The sequence below is a fragment of the Dama dama genome, chromosome 9, assembly GCF_033118175.1.
Source record: "Dama dama isolate Ldn47 chromosome 9, ASM3311817v1, whole genome shotgun sequence".
NCBI classification, from domain to species: domain Eukaryota; kingdom Metazoa; phylum Chordata; class Mammalia; order Artiodactyla; family Cervidae; genus Dama; species Dama dama.
Genome location: NC_083689.1, coordinates 9,131,436 through 9,152,975, shown reverse-complemented (window position 1 = coordinate 9,152,975; position 21,540 = coordinate 9,131,436). Strand labels below are relative to the sequence as shown.

Below are 21,540 nucleotides of genomic sequence, written 5' to 3'. Positions count from 1 at the left end.
CAGTCTATAGGGACGGAGTCAGACACGACCGAAGCGATTTAGCATAGCACGCTGCCAAACCCACGGATAACTTCGTCCTCACTTGTTCCCGGCGCCCAGCACTTTTTAACTTCTTCCGTCGCAGATCCAAAACAGACCCTGGGACCCACTTCATTTCTTTGAGTGAATGCACCAACCCCACCTGCTCTCCGCGCTCCGGTACGCACCCACCCCGATATCTATTTATGCACAGCAGCCAGAGAACCTCCAGTGGCTCCCAGGGGTCTAGCCCCGGCGCCGCCTCCCGCCTCCCGCCTCGACCCCTGCGTCTTTGGACCTACGGCTTAATACCTTTCTTTCAGCACAAAGGTCTCTCCTACTCTGTTTAAATATTTCCGGAGCACCCGCTATGTGCGGGCCGTCTTCCAGGCGGTATGGAGACAGCGGGCAGTAACACCTGGAAAGGTGCGGCAGTCTTACTACGTGACCCGGTGGGTGGGGCTCACACCCGGAAGCTAGTGGGCGAAGGTCCCACTCAAGCGCCGCGACTTGGTTCGCCTGCACCCATCACGGGGGCGGGGCGGGGTCGCGGGCGGGGCACGGCGCGCGGCGAGGATTGTGACGCAAGCACGCAGCGTGCTCGGTGCGCAGGCGCTTTCGGCGGCGAATCGGCGGTTTCCGGTTCCGCCGCCCTCTTTCTCTTCAACCAGGCGGCGGAGCAGGTTGGTGGTGGAGGCCTTGCGGGTTGGCGGTGGGCCGGGTTGGTTTGTAGGGTTCGGGGGACTGTGGGGACCCAGGGAACGGAGGCGGCGGCCTGGAATCCGTGTAGGCGGGCCAGGTTCTGCGGGATGGCTTAGCAAGGCACGCTGGGCCGGGTTCCGGTCCCGAGCTGGGCCCCGCGAGGGAAATCGACATTTGGAAGGGGAGCTTGCCTGCTCCGCCGGCCCCAGCTATCTGAGGAGGCCTTGGGGAGAGAGCGTGTGTCCTTCGGGGATGATCCAATATAATGCGGAGGGGTGTTAACTGTAATTTTTTCTCGTGGCGGAAACTGCCAGTGCCTTCGAAAATATGAAGCCCCTGAGCTGGGTTTCCATCTATCTCCTTTGCCAAGTCTGTAAAGAGAGTCTGGTAGTAGCAACTGTTTTCTTAACTTAGAAGAAGAAAATGGTGCTCGCTTCGGCAGCACATATACTAAAAAAAAAAAAAGATGAAAACGATACCTGTGTAAACAAGTGCCAGGCACGTGGTTAGCAGTTGTTATATATGGGTTGGATAAAAAGCAGGAAGTGTGGTCTGAGCATTAGGGTGTAACCCAGAAGGAAGCCGGAGTTTTGGGTGTCTGAGCTTGGTATTGAAGAGGAAAAGGGATTGTAGGGAGGAAAGTGTGTGTGTTGGGATGCTACTAAGATGAGATTCTCACCCAGGCTGCAAGAAGAGCAGGGTCTGGTGAGGAGAGGAAGGGTGGGACTTCCAGACCACCTTGGAGAAAATATGCTTGGCAGGGTGGTGCCCTAAAGTTGAAGGTGCAGGCTCAGAGGGGCAGAAGGAAACAGGCACAGAGGTGGGCCTGCATTTGAGGTCGAGGCATGCACGGGGCTGTCAAGGACTAAACCTGCCTGGTCAGCCTGTGAGCTGGGGCTGCTCAGACGTTTAGCGATCACCACTCCCCCATCCATGCTAACTCTCTCTCCCGAGCAGACGCAGAGATGCAGATCTTTGTGAAGACCCTGACGGGCAAGACCATCACCCTTGAGGTCGAGCCCAGTGACACCATTGAGAATGTCAAAGCCAAAATCCAAGACAAGGAGGGTGAGTTGGACTGAGTCTGAGTGCTTGGCCCAGTAGGAACTCCTCAGCCCTGGGTATCTGCTGTCCTGTGTGGAATGGGTGCTGGGCTTCAACAGATCTCAGTCATGCCCGTGTTCCTCAGTGTCATCTTGGGAAGGCAGCTTGCCCTCCCTACCTCAGTTTCCCTTTTGACAGATTGGGGTAATCCTGGCACAGCGTGTGTGTGTGTGTGTGTGTGGTGGCGGAGGCGGGTGGTTGCGGCAGTTGCCAGCAGTGTGCTTGCGAGAGAGCCTCTATCATGGAAATCCTCTTTTCTTAGGCATCCCACCTGACAGATTGGGGTAATCCTGGCACAGCGTGTGTGTGTGTGTGTGTGTGTGTGTGTGTGTGTGTGTGTGTGTGTGTGTGTGTGTGTGTGTGTGTGTGTGGTGGCGGAGGCGGGTGGTTGCGGCAGTTGCCAGCAGTGTGCTTGCGAGAGAGGTAATCCTGGCACAGCGTGTGTGTGTGTGTGTGTGTGTGTGTGTGTGTGTGTGTGTGTGTGTGTGTGTGTGTGTGTGTGTGTGTGGTGGCGGAGGCGGGTGGTTGCGGCAGTTGCCAGCAGTGTGCTTGCGAGAGAGCCTCTATCATGGAAATCCTCTTTTCTTAGGCATCCCACCTGACAGATTGGGGTAATCCTGGCACAGCGTGTGTGTGTGTGTGTGTGTGTGTGTGTGTGTGTGTGTGTGTGTGTGTGTGTGTGTGTGTGTGTGTGTGTGTGTGTGTGTGTGTGTGTGTGTGGTGGCGGAGGCGGGTGGTTGCGGCAGTTGCCAGCAGTGTGCTTGCGAGAGAGCCTCTATCATGGAAATCCTCTTTTCTTAGGCATCCCACCTGACCAGCAGCGTCTGATCTTCGCGGGCAAACAGCTGGAGGATGGCCGCACTCTGTCAGACTACAATATCCAGAAAGGTACGGGGGTGGGGTGGCTAGACAGGACCTCAGTGAGGCCTAGGACCCAGGATGGAATACTGACCGTTTGTCACCAGGAGGGAGCTGTAGAGGAGGGTGGTCCTTAAGGTGGGGATCAAATGGCACTAGGTAGTGTTGTTCTCTAAAGTGCTGTTTTCATCGCTGAAAAGCATCTCCATCAGTGTTTTCCAAATGGCCATGGTTTTTCATGTTCTTAGTCACTTTTTTTTTTAAGGCCTCTGTGTGTGTGTATTAATGTTATAAGTATTGTAAAAGAAATCACCACTTTTTCCCTAGCAAAATAAAAGGTTATCCTTGCATCTTTTAGGAATTGCCTTGCTTGTGGGGAATTGCAGATGGATACCACTGTTGATGTATATTTATATTAGTCTCCAATTTCGTGAGGACTGGTGGGACATGACAAGGTGGAGGTTCTGTGCAGTGGCATGTCCATCTGCACATACCCACGGGATTCTGATGTAGCCCCATCATACTTGATAAACTGGTCTGGAGGGCCCTGGAGGCTGCCCTCCACCCATGGGACTGAGGTGGTGAGGCAAGGCTCGGTCAGTGTCTCTCTCCGCCCTTCATTTCCTGTAGAGTCCACCCTGCACTTGGTGCTTCGTCTGCGAGGCGGCATCATTGAGCCTTCCCTCCGCCAGCTCGCTCAGAAATACAACTGCGACAAGATGATCTGCCGCAAGTACGGCTCCCGTGCGGGGCTGGGGGGGGGTGGGCTGCGGGCCGGCGGGGCGGGGTGTGCCCTCACCAGCCCTGCTGTGTTCCCACAGGTGTTACGCCCGCCTGCACCCCCGTGCTGTCAACTGCCGCAAGAAGAAGTGTGGCCACACCAACAACCTGCGCCCCAAGAAGAAGGTCAAGTAAAACTCCTCCACCGGCTTCTCCTTTGCCCCCAGGGCGGCCTCCTGCCCAATCCCCGTGGTCCTGGGGCCTCAATAAAGTTTCCCTTTCGTTGACTGGAGCAGTAATTGGTGTCCCTGTGGCTGGTCTGTCCAGTGGGGAGGTGACTGAGGTGTGGACATCTACGGGACTTTGTGTCACTCAGCTCTTCATAGCCCTTGGGGGGTCCCAGGTCTGGAGTTCCACTTGTCTCATCTGTAAATTGGGCCGTGGTCCCTGTTCTTCACATCTGAAGTTGTCATAACCACAGCACAGGCAAGTCTCAGACCTGGCCCTCTGCCACATAACCTATTGAGCCCTCCCATTTGGGTTTACCATCTGAAATATGAGAATAAAGACCTTCAACCAAGTGACTGGTGGGACCCGGTCAGGCACATTTAACAGCCCCTCATGTCTGGGCCCTGGAGGTGTTTGGATGTGGGTGGGTGGATGGGTGGATAGGATGGAACACCCCACCTAGTGTAATAACACCTTTTCTCTGTTCTGCCTGACCACTGGAGCCCCTGGGCCCCACCCAAGACATGTCTGTCAGCTGAGGGTGGCAGCACCCTGGCAAGCCCACGTTTTTATTTGTCTTGGGATGACTGGGGCTGGATGTAGGTGACAACTCAGGCCCAGACAGTGATGCCTGAGAATAGCTGAGACCTGGAGGCCGTCGCTTCATGTCTCAGGTAGATGAGTTTCATTTTTTGTTAGCTACCCCTCCCTCCCTAAGGCCAGGCCACCATTTTCCTGGTCTACCCACTTGTCCACTCCTAGAGGAGGGAGGTTCTGAAGTTCAAATTAGGCAGTGTGTATCCAGCTCTCAGGCCTCTCAATATGAAACACTATACCACCACCCTCGCCCTGCCCTGCCCTGGACTCCCATCTCAGGGGCTCTTTTTCAGCTCACTTCCAATCAGGGCTCCCCTGATAGCTCAGTTGGTAAAAGAATCCACCTGCAATGCAGGAGACGCTGGTTCAATTCTTGGGTAGGGAGAGTCCCCTGGAAAAGGAGTAGGCTACCCACTCCAGTATTAGCTCAGACGGTAAAGAGTCTGCCTACAATGCCGGAGACCCAGGTTCGATCCCTGGGTCAGGAAGATCCCCTGGAGAAGGAAATGGCAACCCATACCAGTATTTTTGTCTGGAAAATCCCATGAACTGAGGATCCTGGTAGGCTACAGTCTATGGAGTCGGACACGACTGAGCGACTTCACTTTCACCCACTCCAGTATTCTTGGGCTTCCCTTGTGGCTCAGCTGGTAAAGAATCCGCCTGCAGGGACTTCCCTGGTGGTCCAGGGGCTAGGGCTCCATGCTTCCAGTGCAGGGGGCCCGGGTTCAATCCCTGGTCAGGGTACTAGATCCCACATGCCACAACTAAGACCTGGTGCAGCCACATAAATTAAATAAATAAAAAGAATTAAAAAAAAAAAAAAAAAAGAATCTGCCTGCAATGCTGGAGACCTGGGTTGGGAAGATCCCATGGAGAACTGGAAGGCTACCCACTCCAGTGTTCTGGCCTGGAGAATTCCATGGACTGTATAGTCCCATGGGGTTGCAAAGAGACAGGACTGAGTCAGTTTCTTCTTCCAACCGGTTCACATAGGACCTGCTAGTCAATCTGCTGTGGGCTGGGTTCCAGCGACTTGAGCTTTCCAATGTCAGAACCTGCGCTCAGATCCCACTCTTGTCACAACCTTGTGGCGTCAAATGACGAATATCACTTCCCAGATTGCTTTTTCTTTAGTTGTGTGGGAATGGGATGTGAGGAAGTGAAGTCAGGTGTTGACAGTTGTATAGAAACAAAACCTTGTGTATATAGAACCTTATATTCAAGATCAAAAACTTTGAGAAGGCGAGCGCTGGACAGGAATAAACACGGGGTGGGTTGGCTAGAGGGTGTCAGTCCTGAGAAGCCCTCCAGTCTTTGCTTCCCATTCTTCCCAGGGGTTTCCTCCAGGTTGGCTAGGTTCCGAGGCCTCCGGGCCTTGAGGGGGCGCCAGGCGCATCGCAGCAACCTGATCCCGGGCGGGGCCAGAGCTGCGCAGTCATGATCACAGCGGAGGCCGCATCAGAGTCCACTGTCCCTGCGGTGCCCGGTGATACGGCCGCCACTGGAGTCCCAGAACGCGAGGAGCTGGTGTGGCCCTGGGTGAGCTCGAGCCCGAGCGGGAACATGAGTGGGGCGGGCGGTGCAGGCCCGGGGGCGCCAGCTTCATGCCCTAGCCATGCTCCCCGCTCCGTAGAAAGATGCTCCGATCCGGGCGCTGGTGCAGCGCATCCACCAGCTGCAAGCTGAGCGCGCGCAGGCCTTCCGCCGGCTGGAGGAGTGAGTGTGGGCGTATGGGAGGGGAGGGGTCCCAATGTTCGGCCCTCAGCCCACTCTGAGGATGGGCGAGCCTTGAGGGAGGAATTGGGTCCCCGCGCGCCTCAGTGTCGGAGGTGGAGCGGGCTTAGTGGGGAGACCAGATCGCTCCCTTCCCTATGCGCTGGGGTGCGCTCGTCTCGGGTTACCCTGCGGGGATCGGAACGTCCTCCACACTCTGGGGTCGAGGGACACTTCTTGGGCGGCTTTCAGGCGGTCGATGGGGGTGCAGGGCCTGAGAGCCGGGGCCGTAGCCTCAGGACCCCCACCTGCCGCAGAGGCCACCGCCAGTACCTGAGCAGCGGCCCGCCCTACGACTTCCCGCGCTACCGGAGCACCGTACACGAGGTGACCCAGGTCTTCGCCGCCGCCTCGAGAGAGGTGCTGGCGGTGGAGGCCGAGCTAGCCGGACCCCGAGCGCAGCCGCTGCTCGCGAGTCACGTGCGTAGCCTGCAGCAGCTGGAGGAGACGCGACTGACCACGGTGAGGCCCCATTCCCGGGGTCTTGGCCCACGGTGCACCCCTTGGGGGAAGGGCCACATTCCGTCCCTGCAAACCCCGCCCCTGGCGCCCCAGCACCCGCCTCTACACGCCCCAGCTAAGTCGTCCATTAAGATTTCACTTGAGAGTCTCAGGCTTAGCTCCCTCCTTTCTGCCCCCACTTTTATCCAGGACAAGTCCGCTCCGCCCCAGACCCCACCTCTCCAGGGCTCCTCCCCGCTCTGGCTTGTCCCAGTGCCCCGGATCTGTTACTCCGCCCTCAGATTGGGCGCCGTGAAACTCCAGGTCAAGTCCCCTTCCTAGTAACCCCAGATCCCAGCCTAAGTTGTGGGCCTGTGACCCGGCCTACCCTGCCTTCACAGCCAATCCTGATCGAGATACAAGGCCACGTGAAGCCACGCCCGCACCACACTCTCCGCTGGGATTCCCAGGCCAACCCAAGTCTAGGTTTTTGGCCTACTTCCAAATTGGGATTATAACGCCCTGGCTGGTCTCTGAGACTGAGAGATTCTGCCTACTTTATAGCCCCACCTGCACCACTCCTGTCCCCCAATCCCTGGCTAAGATTTCACCCTTAGTCCCCTTCCCCGCCTACATGAGGCCACACCCTCTGACTAGGGCCCGCCCACTCGGCCCCCCTGGTCAGGAGCACCTCTGAAACTAATCCTAGATTCCTCCAGCGTTAACAGAACCGCTGCCCTTGAGAGTCCTGCCTGCTTTGCCCCTCCTCCCCCTTGTGCTGCCTTTCTGGGTGCTTCAGTGCTTCCCCCTCCCTCCTGAGGGCACAGCCTCTGCCAACCATGACATCCTCCTTGCTGCCCATTCCCCAACCAGGTGGCCCTGCTGCAGCTGATGGGGACACCAGAGCTGACTGGGCAGGACGACAGCCTGCAGATGCACCAGCTGAAGATGAAGTGAGTGCTGCCTCCCAGTGGGCTGACCATGCTAGATCTGCAGAGGCATCCTTGGGCACCCAGCCCCAAACAGGCATGCCCCAGGGCTGGCAAGGTCGACCGCCAACCCTGCACACACAACCCGTTGGGTGTGCACACCAGAACCTTCACCTGGTGATCCTAGATGAACTACCCACCTTCCCCCAGTGCATATGCCCTGCCCTTTCACACCAGACTTGTGGATTTTCAGGACACAGCTGCACACCTCACACCCGTCGATCCCGCTCACATGGCTCGACTCAGAGCTTGGACATAGTTGCCCAGGCCCTACCAGCACACGCCTGCACAGTCCTGCCTTTCGCCTCCCGGACACACACATGTGCACACCCACTAGACATCGGCCACAGTCACCCTGCACACCTTCCTGCTGGCACACACTCACCCAAGGTGACCTTTCCTCCTGCCACTCTGACCCACAGGACCACCCCTCCTCCCAGGCACCTCAGTGGTCCTCCCACTGCTAGTGCTGCTTGGAGGTCTGGCGGCAGGCAGGAGGGCCCGGGGCTTGCTACAGCCCCCTTGGAGCTGCACTGCGGCGGCTAATTCGCCCCATCTGGGTTTTATTTATAGTTCCCATCCACTCTTGTAGGGTAATTAAAACCATGGAAGCGATCAGTGAGGTTCTCCAGGACCTCAGGTTTGATGCGGAATCTGCCGAGTGATGGTGGCTCCGCAGGGACAAGAGAGATGGAAAATGGGGCATATGGAGCCCTGCTCTGACCACCAGCTGGCTGGGGTCACACCCCACCGGACCACTGACCCTCCCTGAGTTCACTTCACCTCTCATAATAAAGAACCTTCTGTCTGCAGCTGCTCCACTATCTCTTGTGTCCTGGGGTGCTGGGGTGGGGTCCCACAAAGCCAGGGATGCTGGGTGCAAGAGTCCCTTCCACCACCCCCACTGCATGACTGTGGAAACTCTGGTGTTTTGAAGCCCACTCTCCAAGGAGTTTAGAACCAGATATTTCAGATCATGGAGAGAGTTGGAAATTCTGGGAGGTGAAGATTCCCATCCCAAAGGGTCATCAGGATTCCATGTGCCTCCCCTAAGCCCCGCAGCCCGCCACCCTAGGCCACTCTAACCCCGAACTCACCTTCACAATCAGGGCACCTAAATAGTTTTGTTTATTTAAAAAGATTCCTTGGAGGGGGTCCTGGGTAGGGGGAGTAATAACCCTTCTTCACACTCAGCTCTGGCAAGCATTCTGGGAAGCTAAGCCCCCCTTCACACCCACACTCCCCACTGGGGTGCACCTCACATGGAGGCCAGAGCTGTTGCGGCCCTCAGAGCTCGGAGTACTCGCCCCTGCTGCTGCTGACCGGGCTAGGGCACCCTGAGGTGAGGGTACAGAGATGGCCCCCAGCCTGGGGGTGGCCCCTGGATCTCCATGCAGCAGGGAGGGCAGCCCCAGCCTCTAGAGCTTATCTGGCAGGACCTGCAGGCAGAGGGGAAGCCAGGCTTAGCAAGAAGCCTGGGAGGGGCCAGGACCACAGAGCAAATGAGGCCCCAGTCCAGGTCCTGGGCCCACCACTTTCAGCTAGGTGCCCTCGGCAGGCTGCTGCCCCACTCTGGGCCCTGGTTTTCCTATCTGAGAAGTAATATCTATCCATTCCATGGGTTGTCCTGCTGGTAACAGACTTGGCACCGGGCCAGTATGCAGTAGGTGCTCATACATGCCCCGCAGGTGGCTATATGCATTCATTCCTGAGGACGATATTCCCCTCTGGACATTTTGAAGGGGTCTGGGTGTTCTTACTTGGCTAAAGGCCACAGGGGCAGGCACACAGTAGGTGTTAGGTAAGTGCTGGAGGAAAGACTTGACCTCAGCAACTCTAAGGCTGAGGATGGAGAGCCCGCGGCCCGTGGTCACCAGGGGGGCCCTTGTCCCGCGGCCTGCCCGCCCACCTGGGCTGCCCCTTACCTCTCGCCGCGCCCCGTCTGCCCGAGGACAGGATCCCCTCGTCCTGTGCTTGGAAGGAAGGAGGCAGTGTCTGAGGGCTGCGGTCCCACCTCCCATCCCCTTTACCCCCTGGCCCCACGCCTCCACCCCTCTCCCGGGGGTCCCATTTCCCTACCTGGTTGCGGGTCTTATGTGACTTCTGCATCCAGGCTCGCCACTGGTCATAGAGGCGGAAGCTGAGGTTCGAGCAGTACGCGTGCTTCTTGAGCCAGCCCAGAAACTGCTTGAGCTCGCGCCGCACCGGCCCCGAGCTCGGCTCGCCGCCCCGCGGCTCGCAAGCCCCGCCGCCCGGGCCCGGGCGCTCTAATGGGGGCGGAGCGGCAGCGTCAGGGCGCGGCCAGCAGAGGGCGCGCGCGGGCAGGAGAGGGAGGTTCCCTCGCGCGGCAGGACCGCGTTCACCTTGGGGATCCCCCCCGCCCCCCCGCCCGTCCCTGTTTCAAGGCGACCGGGTCCGCCCCACGGCCCGGCCCAGCACTGCAGCCCAGCTGCGCCCCCGAGGAGACAGGGGCCAGGGTGAGGAAGGGGTTCCTCCTCCACATCTCCAGGCACCCGATTCTTGCGGCCTGAGCCAGGTGTGAGTGAAAGCGGGGGAGTGGGGAGGAGAAGGGCCAAGGCCAGAGGGATAAGCCGCAACGGAGCAGGGGGCAGGGGAAGGGAGAGAGAGACGCTGATGGGAAAGCTGGAGAGAGCAAGGCAGACATTAAGAGCTGGAGGCTAGGAGAGACAGATACAGGGAGAGTGAAAGCCACGGGGGACGGCCAAGGAGATGCAGAGGGTGGAGAGATGGAGAGGGAGCCAGAACAGGAAGGGACAGAGACGCTGGGGACGTAGGGACGCAGAAACCAAAAAAGGCAGAAAGACGGACACAGGGAAAGAGAGTGAGTGACAGAGAGATGAAAGGAGGCTGACAATCCGAAGTGACTCTGCGGGGAGGGACAGTCCCCAGGACAGGCCTGAGAGTACAGCCGGATGGATGGGGAGTGGGCCAGGAGGGCCAGGTGGGAGGCCGGCCTGTCCATCCAGCCGCCAGCCGCCTCCAGTCCTGAGCAGCCTGAGCGGGCCGGCGGATAAGGACATCGGCCTCACGTCATAAATAATGCCGGGGACCCGCTGACAAGCCCTGGCACAGCCCCGGCCCCCACTGCCCCTGGCGGCCTCCCCTGGCCTCCCCCAGCCTCCCCAGCGGACGCAGCCGCCTGCTGGCTCCCGTGCAAGAATCGCAGGTGCTGGGCACGAGCAGGGGCCAAGGCTCAAGCCCCTCCTGGCTGTGCTTGTTCCCGCCCACCCCTGAACCTGGAGGGGCCCAGGATGGGGGCTGGGGAACTAGCTGGAGCCTTGGTCTGCCATTCCCTGACTCTGAGACCCTCTCTGGGCCTTGGTTTCCCCATCATTCCAAGAGTGTGAGCCTGGACTTGGAGGGAACTGCGTTCAGATCCTTGTGTGACTCTAGGGGGCTGGCTGCACCTCTTAGGGGCTTGGGGTCCTCGTCTGAGAAAAGGGTGCCTCCCTTGGGTGAAACCATGGTGGGGAGCAGGCAATAGGAGCCTCAGTAACTATTACTTGCAAACACTTGGGTGGCACCCACCATGAGGGCACTTTCCATGGGTTATCTCTCATCTAACCCTCAGGCAATGGCCTCAGGCAAGCATGACTGTCATCCCCACTTTCCAGATGGGAAAGCTGAGGCCAGGCATACCAAGTAAGATTTCATACCATTTCACAAAGGAAAGAAGATGGCAAAGGGAATCAGACCCAGGCCTCTGATCATCCCATCCCGCTACCTTGATCTGAAGGGGAAACCAAAGCCTGTTTGTTGTAGGGAGAGTTGGCAGCCCATGGTCTTAGAGAAGCAAGGGTCTCATATTCACTTGCCCTTAGGGGCTAGGGAAGGGGTACACGTGGGTGCAATGGGCCAAGTGGGGATAGCGCAACCAAAAGAGCAAGGGCCATGACTTGAGGGGCAGCCTCTGCTGATAGGGGCTGTGGAGTAATTCTGCATCCCGTTACATTTTCCAGACAATTTTTTTCTAGGGAATCTAGGGTATTTGGGTAAAACTTACTGTTTTTAAAAGTCTGCAAGTAGTTCAAACTTTTTTTTTTTTTCCCAAATGACAGGCTAAGAAAATAAATTCAAGGGCCACAATTGGCCCCTCGGGGGGCCAAGAGTTTGAGACCTCGACTCTCCCGAAGGAAATAAGGAAACAGAGGCTCAGGCTGTTTTGGTGCTGGTCCCAGGCCCACCCAGCCCTGCTGGGGTGCTCACCACTTCGGGGGGTGGAGGCGGCCGTGGGGTGGCTCCATTCGCTCCAGATCCCAGCCTTCTTGGAGCCGTAGATGCCAAAGGGGTTGCAGCGCACTTGCACGAAGTAGACGGTGCCGGGCTTCAGGCCTGCCAGGCGGCAGGAGGTCTGGTTGCTCACATCGTCCACCACCTGGGCGGCCAGCGTAGGGTCAGAGGCGGGCGTGCGGTGGGGGATGGGAGGAGGGCGGAGTGGACCTGGGGGGCGGGGCCAGGCACCTTCCAGTCCACGCTGTCCTCCACTCGGTAGCGGATCTGGTACTTGGCTTGGAAGAGGAAGTCCTTGAGGGCAGGCGGTGAAACCCAGCGCACACTCAGCTGGTCCTCCAGGCCCCCTACGCGGCTCACGTGCACGTCCGGTGGGGGGTCGGTGGTCACTAGGGGGGCAGGGCAGGCCTTCGTCATCAAGATCTCTTTGGACCTGGCTGGCACCCTCTGGGTCCAAGTACCAGAGCACGTGGCTTAGATGGCACCTGCTTCCGTTCTCCTCCCTCCCCCGACTTGGGACGGGTGGATTATATTAGATAATATTCGGGTAACACTCAGCACCTAGAAGCACTCAATTAATGTTAGCTGTTATCACCACAATTATCTGTGACAGGAGAAACATAATCCTATCTTCAGGGAACTATGTAAAAAGCAGACACTGCCTGGATGATGATATTATTATTATTATGCCCAGGAGTGCAGGGGGCCCTTAGGCTGCCAGACCCCTGGGAAGCTCCCCTTGACACCACCCCCCCCCCCCCCCCCCGCCCACTGCCTACCTCCTGCTCCTTCCGGCTTCACAAAGGTCCTCAATGTGACTGCTATGCTAGGGGCAAAGGGACACTGGGACATGCCCGCAGCAGCTTCAGAAATTGAGGAAACAAAGTGGGAAGCAAGAGGAGGGACTTGCTGCAAGCATTCCAAGGATCCTTCTGGGAGTCCTTTGGGCTGCAAGGAGGGCTGGCCTCTTCCCCTGAGGCCTTGGTGAGGGGCTGAAAGGGTTAAGGCACAGGCCTGCTCGGGGCTGAGAAACACCCTAATTAGATTAGGCCCAATTCTGCTCGCGGATCATCCACTTCCTGCCTCCTGCCTGCACCCCCTCTCAGCTCCAGGCTGCGGCTTCCTGGGGCGCCTCCCGACCTGGGCGCCCCCTCCCAGCTCCCTGGGGCCCTTTCCCCGCACACCTGGGCTGCTGATGGGGGAGGCAGCCAGGCCAGGTGTTCTCCACAGAGTAGGGGTATCCTGGCTGCTGCAGGGGGCTGGGGACCAGTGGGTGGATGCCTCGCTCCTCCCATCCCCAACCAGCCTGGTCCATGAGACCTCAGCTGAGCTGCAGCCATGGCTGGGCTGGTGTGTGTGTGGGGAGGGCTGGAGGTGAGGATTGCAGGTGGGCCACGCCGGCCTTGGTGGGGGGCAGGGCTCACCCACATCCAGAATGTCCAGTGTCAGCACATCAGAGCGGGCTGAGCCCAGCCGGTTGGTGGCCTCCACCCAGATCTCATAGGGTGTGAAGAGAGCCAGGTCCTTGGGGATGTGGCAGGAATGAGGTCCCACCGTGTGGTACTCCTCACATGTGTTGTCCTGCCCGTACCACCTGCAGGGACAGGCGGGGAGGAGGACACGTGAGGGGCCCCCCAGACCTCCCCATCCCAGCCCAGAAGTGCAGACAGGACCCCGGAGCTCAGAGAGGGCGGCCCAGGACACACAGCCGGGCTGGGACACGTCACCCGAGGGCCACCACCAACCTCAGCTTGTACTTGAGGGAGTAGTTGGTGTGGAGGAAGGTTTCCCCGTGGGCCCCCGGCGTCCAGCGGCATGTCAGGTCCTTCATGTTCTTGGACCAGCAGCTGATGTTGAAGGGTTTCTCTGGGGGGACTGGGGAAGTGGGTATGGGGGCTGAGGTCTGGGCTGGCCACGGACAGGGGGAACGAGGACTTGTTGGCTGTCAGCCAGGGGCCCCCCCTTGGAGCAGAAGGAGGATGGACAGAGCGGACGTGGGCAGTTCCACCTGCCCAGCTCTCTTGAGGATGGTGTATGGGAGCCTCCAGGATCTCATGCCCACCCTGGGGGCCCATGCCCCTCAACTTGTGCCAGTATACCCACTGTTCAGCCCAAGACCAGAGGGCCCATGATTCACACCCCTCTTCAGAGGGAGATGCTGCCCCCAAGATCTGCCCCTGGGTTGTCCACTTACGGCCAACATAGAGGCAGGAGCCGGCCAGGATGCTGCCATCGCGGGCATGGCACACGAGGTTGTCCCCTGACTGCTGCCTGGACCCATTGAGGTTGGCCAGGGCGAGGGCCATAGTGGAGGCGTTGAGCATTCGGGAGAGCTCAGGCGGCAGGCGGCGCCCGTTGAGGGTCCAGTAGAGGCCCTCGGCGGTGGCCCCCGGGGTGTCCCCATGCACTGAGCACGTGGCCTGCAGGGAGGAGCCGATGAGGAGCGTGGGGTCCTGGGGACTGATCACAGCCGTGTCTGGGATCAGAGAGGAGCGCCGGTCAGGGCTAGGATGGAGCTGCCCTGTGCCTTCCACCATCCTAGGACCCCCCAGGCACATGGCAATCCTGCAAAGGAGCTGTTTATGACTGTGGCCCATTTTATAGAGAAGGAAACTGAGGCTCAGTCGGGTCAAGTGACCAACCTAAGATTGATGGCAAAGCTGAGATTCAGCCCCAGGACTGTCTGATTCCACAACTCAGTCCTTCCAAGCCAGTTCCTCACTGACTTGCTCAGGGCTTTTTCCGATTGGTGACAAACCTCATTCAGATCCAGGGAACTCTTACTTTGCACACACTTCTGACAACCACTGCACTCTGCTTTTTTTTTTTTTTTTCTTTTAAATTTCATTTTATTTTTTGACAACTAGAAATAACAGATTGTGTGTTCTTTCTTTGATGTCCCTCAGAACCTCACACATAGTAGATGTCTCTAGGGGGAGGAAAGCACTTCTAAAGAGAGGTGCCCTACTAGAATCCTGCTGATTTTATGGATGAAAAAGACAAAGCTCTGAGAGATGAAGGCCCTTGCCTACGGTCACCAAATAGAAGGTGGGCACACTACATCTGTATTCATCAGTCTCTAAAGTTCTGCTCTGTACTGCCACCAGAACTGAAGGGGACTGTGGCAAGCTCTATGCTCCCAACCCTCATCCAAAAGGTCTGGCCATCATCATCATCCTTCCCCTCAACTCAGTTTTCCTAATCTGCAAAATGGGAACAAGAAAGCTCACAGTCCTCAGGGCCATTGGAAAGATCAGATGGGAAGTGACTTCCTAAACTGGGCTGTGTGTGAACTGGGTTCTGAGCACAGGAACCTCGGGGAGGCCATGGTTGATGCCTTTCCTCCCGACTGCCACTGGGGCAGCCCAGGGCTTCTTCTGAAGATTAGAATCTAAGGGGAAACTGTCTTTATCCAGGAGGAAATCAAGGCACAGAACAGGGAGAAGGGTGCCCAGTTCAAGTCCTAGATGTCATTCTAAGCCTCAGTCTCCCCATCTGGGAAATGGGCATCATGGTATTCACCACATGGGGTTGTTTGATAAGAGGGAAAATTTTGTTTTAAGGACAACTCTGTGGGACTTTTAAGCCAGACTGGCCTGGTTTCGAATGCCCTTAGCTCACCCTGGAAGTTGACCCAGTTCCTTTATGTCTCTGAACTTTTGAGAAAGTTTCTCTCTCTCCACCAACAGTGGTTGTAAGGATTCATTTGTTCATTCATTAATTCAAGGAGCACCTACAATGTGTTAGGACCTGAGGGCACAATGGTAACCAAGACACTCAAAATTCATGCCCTTGTGGGACTTGAATCCAAGGGAGCAGCAGGAAAAAGCAGAAATATCTAAGAGAACAGACAAGGGAGAAAATAAAGCACAAATCAATGGTGGCAGCTAACTGACCCAAGAGGCCTGTCTGGGGAGGTGGCATTTGACCTGAGATGTGAATAAAATGAGTTAGTCACTCAGTCATATCCGACTCTTTGTGACCCCATGGACTGTACCCCGCCAGGCTCCTCTGTCCATGGAATTCTCCAGGCAAGAATACTGGAGTGGGCTGCCATCCCCTTCTCCAGGGGATCTTCCTGACCCAGGGATCACACCCGGGTCTCCTGCATTGCAGGCAGATGCTTTACTGTCTGAGCCCCCAGGGAAGCGCGTGAAATGAAAGAAGCAGCCATGAAAATATATAGAAAAGGGTGTTCAGACAGTGCAGTAGCAAGTGCAAAGATCCGGGGGTCCAGGTGGTAGGCAATGAGGTCAGCAGGGGCCAGACCTTCAGAGAGGAGTCATTCCAGAGTTGAGCAGGGGAGGGATTTTTATTTTAAAAGGATCACAGGGCAGCTGTAAGAGGGGACTGGAGGGGGGCAGAGGGGCCGGGGGGGCGGCCAGCTTCCCTGACAGCCGAGGACAGGGTGATCCCAGTCTCCTTGTAGGCCTCCTCCGTTCCCGCGGCTGCCCTGTGCTGGGCCCCACGGCCCCACATGGGTGAGATGGGGTGGACACAGTTCCGGGGCCGGCCCTGATGACTTTCCCGGGCAAACTTGGCCTGGAGGGCCAGGTCTTGCTAGAGCCTGGGATCGCAGTTGCGTTTGGGGCTTGGCCCAGGGCTCGCCGGAGGTCTCAGCGTCCGTGCGAAGGAGCCGGCTGAGCGGGCCAGAGCCGAGGAGGCGGGGGCGGCCGGGGGCGGGGGGCCAGGGGGCCGCCCCGGAGGTCCCAGGCAGCCAGCCGCCCGCTAATTCGGAATTCCTTCGGCATGAACTCGGGCGTGCCAGCGTCTCTGCCCCGGCCCACCCACCGCTTCCTGCCTGGGCCCCCCCCCCCCCAGCAGGGTGGGAGGCACAGCCAGGCCTGCCCAGACCCCAGGCCCATCCTCAACCCTCAGGGGTGGGTCCCGCCCCTCCTGTCCCCCACCCACCACCAGAGCCAGGCCAGGAAGGGGGCGCTCTGGGGGGTCCTGGCTGGAGGCGGGGGCAATGCCCCTCTGCCCCACCCGCCTGGCCTGGGCTGGTGTGACCTGCCTGCCAGCAGCTGCAGCTGCCCTCCCGGGGCTGGGCGGGGGACGGGGCGAGAGGGCAAGGCCAGGCGGGATTGGACAGGCCGGTCCCCCGACCCAAGCTCCAGCAGGAAAGGTCACGGGGAGGCCTTCTCCTCCTGAGGATGTGGGTGCCCATCTCAGCTGGAGCACCTGGGCAAATGGCTTCCTTTCTCCTGTTCTCAGTTTCCTCCTCCGTAAAATGGGAGGAAAATCCATTCTACCTGCTGGGGAGATGAATGAGATGAGCTCATGACGTCCAGAGGGCCCAACACACTGAAGTGCAGAGGAGCTGTTGGGATTAGGGCCCCTCCCAGCTCTGGGTCCTGGCCGGCTGGTGCTCTCTCTACGAACAAAGCGCCAAGGCATTCAGCAGAACTGGGATGCATACATTCCAGCCCAGGCAGAGCAGCTGGGGACAGTCCACTGAGGTTGGGGGGGGGGGGGGCTTGGCCTGGTTTGGGGGCTTCCTAGAAGGCTCCCCAAGCAGATCCCTGGGCTAGGCTTTTGGACAGATCCCCCCCCACCCCACCCCCTCTCCCTGCCTCCCCGCCCTTTCCTGCAGAGCTGGGGCCTTTAAAAGTTTTTTCCTCTCCCCCTTCCCAATCTGGAGCCACTGCCGTTATTAAAAAGGAACACCATGTGTTTTAAAAGTGAAAAGTGTGAGATTCTCTGCAAGCAAGGCAGGAGGGTGGCCTCCATCCTGGGGTCCCCATCTCCTGTCCTGCTGGTACCTGCAGACACTTTACGACCTGCTCGCCTGCTGGTCAGGTGCTAAGACACACCGTAAGTAGAAACATATTGCCGAGGTGTGAGAATCTTTTATTTAATTTCTTCCCCCTTAAAGGAAAAAACACACACACAACAATCCCACCACACCTTTGCTTGTTGCTCTGCTGGCTGGAAAACAAAGCCTGCCACTAAAGGTGGCAGTCATGAGTGCTGCCCGCTGCCTGGCAGAGCTGTCAGGAATCCGAGGAGGGCCTTGGGGCAGCCCCTCACCTGTCCAGGAGCCTTGGGCATGCTAGGCTTTCAGCAAGTGCCCCCAGGACCCGGGACCCTGAGCCTTCTGGAGGAGCACCGCAGGGAGCCTGCAAACTGCTCTGTGCAGTTGTAGGTCCGCCAGGGGAGCAGTTTGTGCTCCTGCTAGCCGACCTGCGTGCCTGGATGGGGCCCTCAGGGTGACTGTGAACACCCAGGGCAGGCTGTGCCTGCCTGGGTGCCCCGCGTTGCCTCCCCCTTGGAAAGAGTGTGTGACCATGAATGTGTGTGTGTCAGGGATGGAATGTGTGTGTGCGCGCCCCGATGGTGTGAGAATGTGCATCTGGGATGCAGTGTGCACGCATCCGAGGGCGAGGGTGACGGGCCACAAGCCAGTGTGAGCCTTTGTGTGTCTCTGGGTGTGTCCCAGAGTGGGTCTGGATGTGGAGACGGTGTCCTGGCGGGGGTGTGCATCGGGTGGGGGCCCGGAGAGTGCCGGAGGCCAGGAGCTCCCAACAGGGTGGGGGTCTCTCGGCCTGCGGGGGCTGGGGGCTCCCGGTGACTGCCCACCCCCACATACCCAGGCTGGGCCCACGGTGCCCGGACTCGCGGGCTCCCGCTCCCTCTCACTCTCACCCACTCTCTCACAAAGATTTCTCTCGCTGGAATCTCCTAGTCCGGCGCAGCGTGGCCGGGAACTGTTCTAAACGCCGCCGGTGGCGGGGACTTCGTAGAACCCCGCGCGCGGGGTCCCGCCGGGGGAGGGCGGCGGCGCCGGCCCGCGGAGAGGCGCGTCCCCGGGGACCCCGGGCCGCGCGCCAGGCGGCCAGAGCGGCCCCCTCCCGCCCCGCCTTCCTCACGGGGCTCATCCCTCCACCCGGGGGGGCCCCGCTCAGGGCCGGCACCCAGCGCGCCTACTGCGTGCGCCCCCGCCCGGGTGCGGTGACCCTCAGTCTCCCCGACTCCAAGTCAGCAGACGCTGTCGCGTGCGCCCCCCGCGTCCCGGCGTGCAGAGGGTCCCAGGCCGCGGCCCCTCACCCCCTAGGGCCGAGTCGGGCGTCCTCCACAGGGCAGCCCAGGTAAGAAGGCCTCAGTATCGGAAGCCGGACCCTCGGGCCAGGGAACTTCGGCGCTGTGCGCCCCACAGGTGAGGGCGCCCCGAGGGCCGCTCCGGGGGCGCCTTCCTTTGTTCCCGGGCCGTCCAGGTGGCGCCCGCGCCCCCTCCCCCCCACGGTTGCCCCCGGGGCGCACCCTCTCGGCCCAGGCGGGAAGGAGGGAGCACGGCGCCGTGTACTCACCGGCTCCTGATCCCGCTCGCGGCGCCCCGAGGACGCAGAGCAGCAGTAGGGGCAGCAGCGGCGGCGGCCGCCGCGCGGATTGGGCGGCGGGGCCCGGGCGGCCGGCGGGCATGGGGCCGGCGCTGCCGGGGGCGCGCGGCGGGCGGCGGCGAGGGGCGCGGGGCGCAGGCCGGGCGCAGGAGGGCGCGGGCCAAGCAGCCCGCACGTCGCTGGGCGCGGGCGCGGAGGCCAGAGCAAGTCTGAGCAGCCGAATTGACAAGGCGCTAATGCGCCGCTGGCCCCGCCCGGCCCCGCCCCCGGCCCGGCCCCGGGGGGGCGGCGGGCCCCGCACCGGCCTCCCCGCCGCCCGCCCGCCCGCCGGAGGGCACCGCGAGCCCCACCCGTCCGGCCTCCGCCCCGCCGCGCACCGCACACGCCGTTTTTCCCGCGGCCCCAAACCCCCCAACTCTACCCTTACCGACCTGGGACCTCCCTTTCCGACCCTGTCAGCTCCAGGCTCCCTACCCCCAGTCTGGGACCTGGCGGCCCCCAGTCGCGTCTCCGTACCCCCGCCCACTTCCCCGCACCCAGCCCTCAGCCGTGTGCCCCTTCAGCGTCGCCTGCAGCCCCGAGCCCCGGTCCGCTCCTCCCCCCCATCCTCCGTCCCGGCCCCCACCCCAGCTCTGGCCCCGCCCCCCACTGAGCGGTCCCTGAGCCCCGCCTGCTCCCATCTCCAGCCCCTTTCCTCCCCGGGGGCCTAAGAGTCGCCCTCCGTCCCGCCCCACGCCCTCGGCGCGCGGGTCCCACAGGTTTTGGCCCAGCGTTCCCCCTCCCATTTCATCCCGCCTCTTCTGGTGCTCCGCGCGCGCAGCCTCGGCCCCAGGCTTTGCTGGAAGACCGAGCAAAAGTTGCAAGGCTTGGAGTCCCCGGACCTCGCCCAGGCTCAGCTGTCCCCCTCGAGCGGGTCCGAGCCAGGATTCTGTGGGGGCGCCCGGGGGCCTCGGGAGGGAGTTCTCGCGTGGGCAAGAGGGGAGAAATGGGCCCCGTGGGAAAGGAGACGGGGGCTTGCGCGGGTCCCGTGTGCGGGGCAGGAGGGATCCCCCAGGAGGAGAGCGGTAAGCAGGCCCTCCCCCGACTCGCTAACACCCCCCCACGGAAAAATCCGCTCAGCGGCCCGCGGGTGGGGTGCGCCACGCAGTGAGTAATCGCTGGGGCGGCCGCCGCCCGCCGACTCCAGGTAACGCCGGCTGCCCCGAGCGACGCATAGTTTGTCTTCCTTTTTTTGCGCAGGGATCCTTCTCCGTGTTATTATTTTTGGCCACTGCTTGGGTTTCGGGACCCCTCCCGGCCCCGTTGCCTCACCCTCCTTCTCTCGGTCCTCACCCGACTCGGGCGCCCACAATAAAAGGGCTCCTGGACTCCAAGGCCCCGGGGGAGGGGGGGAGCTTGAAATGAGAGTTCTGGGGCTGCCTCCAGCCCAGTCTTCGGAGCCGCAGCCCCGCCCACAGCCATGTGCCCTCAGAGAAGAAGGGCTCTATCTCCCCCTTCAGGGGTTCCCTTAGAGACCTGGACCTTCCCTCTAGCCAAGGGGGTAAAAGTGTCTGAGGAGGGCTCAGGAGTTCCCGCCTCGTTTGCCTAAGGCGGCCCTCCACCACCCCTGCTAAGTAGCCTGAGGTCCCCAACTCAGACCTCAGACTATCAAACAAGACGATTGAAGGACTGGAGTCCTGGGTGTGCCCCCAACCCCCAACCCCAATCTGGACCCTGGATGAGTTTGTGAAGGAGAGAGCTGAGCCCTGGCATGGGGCACTGTCATCTCCTGGGGAAAATCAGGCCCCTTTGCCTCGGTTTCCTCCTCAGCACCGTGGGGGACTCCTAGCCAGCCCACACGTTTCTGTGGGAAGTTGCAGTGTAGCAGAAGGCTCCACAGTCTAAACACTTGTGATAGAGCCTGGCACTGGGGGCACATTCTTTTGGAGTCCCAGTGTGTCACCTCTGAAAAATGGGGCCACAGTCCCACCTGCCAGAGAATTCAGTGAAGGTGGCCGTTCTCGGCTGGAATTGTGTTTTCAGGATATATCCCAACCCTCCACCAGAACCTCGGTTCAGCAACGTTTGTCCTCCCACCTGGAGGACTTCAGCCCTCTGGAGAAAAAAAATATCAAATTCCCCCAATCCCGTCTCTGCTCCTCCCCACCCCCACCCCAGTCATTCCCAGTCTCGGGGAAAAGGCTCCCCCATCCACCCAGGTGCTCAGGCCAGAGACCTGGAGGTGCGCATGACAACTCTCTCCTTTGCTCATCTCCCACGTCCAATTCATCAGCAAATCCTGTTGGCTCTGATTCCAAATCGCATCCCCATTCTGAGATTCGGACCTCTTTTCTCCACCCCATCCAGGTCCAGGCCCCACCGTCTCCATCTGGGATGCTGCCCAGCCTCCTAGGATTCCCGGGTAAACCCTCCTGCCCTTGTCTGTACATTAGGAAGAAGGAGTTTTTAAAGAAGCAAAGCAGGTCTTCTCTGTCCTGCCACCCTCTCCCCACTCCTTTTCTCCTCTCTCCTCATTCTCT

At 59.9% G+C, this 21,540-nt stretch overlaps 3 protein-coding genes across 3 annotated transcripts; 2 read left to right on the top strand and 1 right to left on the bottom strand.

The window, feature by feature from the left end:
- Positions 1 to 570: 570 nt before the first annotated feature.
- On the top strand, positions 571 to 3,701 carry UBA52 (ubiquitin A-52 residue ribosomal protein fusion product 1). Its single transcript, XM_061149800.1, has 5 exons — positions 571 to 701; positions 1,678 to 1,788; positions 2,626 to 2,712; positions 3,313 to 3,415; positions 3,504 to 3,701. Exons 2-5 carry the CDS (start codon positions 1,686 to 1,688, stop codon positions 3,595 to 3,597), a joined length of 387 nt encoding a protein of 128 aa, XP_061005783.1. The 5' UTR covers positions 571 to 701; positions 1,678 to 1,685; the 3' UTR covers positions 3,598 to 3,701.
- Positions 3,702 to 5,623: 1,922 nt separating this feature from the next.
- REX1BD (required for excision 1-B domain containing) lies at positions 5,624 to 8,245 on the top strand. Its single transcript, XM_061149794.1, has 5 exons — positions 5,624 to 5,769; positions 5,864 to 5,946; positions 6,261 to 6,465; positions 7,318 to 7,397; positions 8,026 to 8,245. Exons 1-5 carry the CDS (start codon positions 5,668 to 5,670, stop codon positions 8,096 to 8,098), a joined length of 543 nt encoding a protein of 180 aa, XP_061005777.1. The 5' UTR covers positions 5,624 to 5,667; the 3' UTR covers positions 8,099 to 8,245.
- Positions 8,246 to 8,543: 298 nt separating this feature from the next.
- Positions 8,544 to 19,103, bottom strand: CRLF1 (cytokine receptor like factor 1). Its single transcript, XM_061149170.1, has 9 exons — positions 18,992 to 19,103; positions 13,879 to 14,160; positions 13,430 to 13,559; positions 13,109 to 13,278; positions 11,916 to 12,073; positions 11,661 to 11,829; positions 9,513 to 9,700; positions 9,359 to 9,401; positions 8,544 to 8,872 (listed from the first exon to the last, which is right to left on the bottom strand). The coding sequence occupies exons 1-9, from the start codon at positions 19,101 to 19,103 to the stop codon at positions 8,859 to 8,861; spliced, it is 1,266 nt and encodes a 421-aa protein (XP_061005153.1). The 3' UTR covers positions 8,544 to 8,858.
- Between the last annotated feature and the right edge of the window lie 2,437 nt (positions 19,104 to 21,540).

Coding starts and splice junctions, on each gene's coding strand:
- UBA52 (XM_061149800.1), top strand. CDS start 1,686: ATGCAGATCTTTGTGAAGACCCTGACGGGCAAGACCATCACCCTTGAG. Junction 1,789..2,625: donor CAAAATCCAAGACAAGGAGG/GTGAGTTGGACT, acceptor CTCTTTTCTTAG/GCATCCCACCTGACCAGCAG. Junction 2,713..3,312: donor AGACTACAATATCCAGAAAG/GTACGGGGGTGG, acceptor CATTTCCTGTAG/AGTCCACCCTGCACTTGGTG.
- REX1BD (XM_061149794.1), top strand. CDS start 5,668: ATGATCACAGCGGAGGCCGCATCAGAGTCCACTGTCCCTGCGGTGCCC. Junction 5,947..6,260: donor GCCTTCCGCCGGCTGGAGGA/GTGAGTGTGGGC, acceptor CACCTGCCGCAG/AGGCCACCGCCAGTACCTGA. Junction 7,398..8,025: donor ATGCACCAGCTGAAGATGAA/GTGAGTGCTGCC, acceptor CCACTCTTGTAG/GGTAATTAAAACCATGGAAG.
- CRLF1 (XM_061149170.1), bottom strand. CDS start 19,103: ATGCCCGCCGGCCGCCCGGGCCCCGCCGCCCAATCCGCGCGGCGGCCG. Junction 13,279..13,429: donor TCCCTCAAGTACAAGCTGAG/GTTGGTGGTGGC, acceptor CTGTCCCTGCAG/GTGGTACGGGCAGGACAACA. Junction 12,074..13,108: donor ACTGGACATTCTGGATGTGG/GTGAGCCCTGCC, acceptor CTGCCCCCCTAG/TGACCACCGACCCCCCACCG.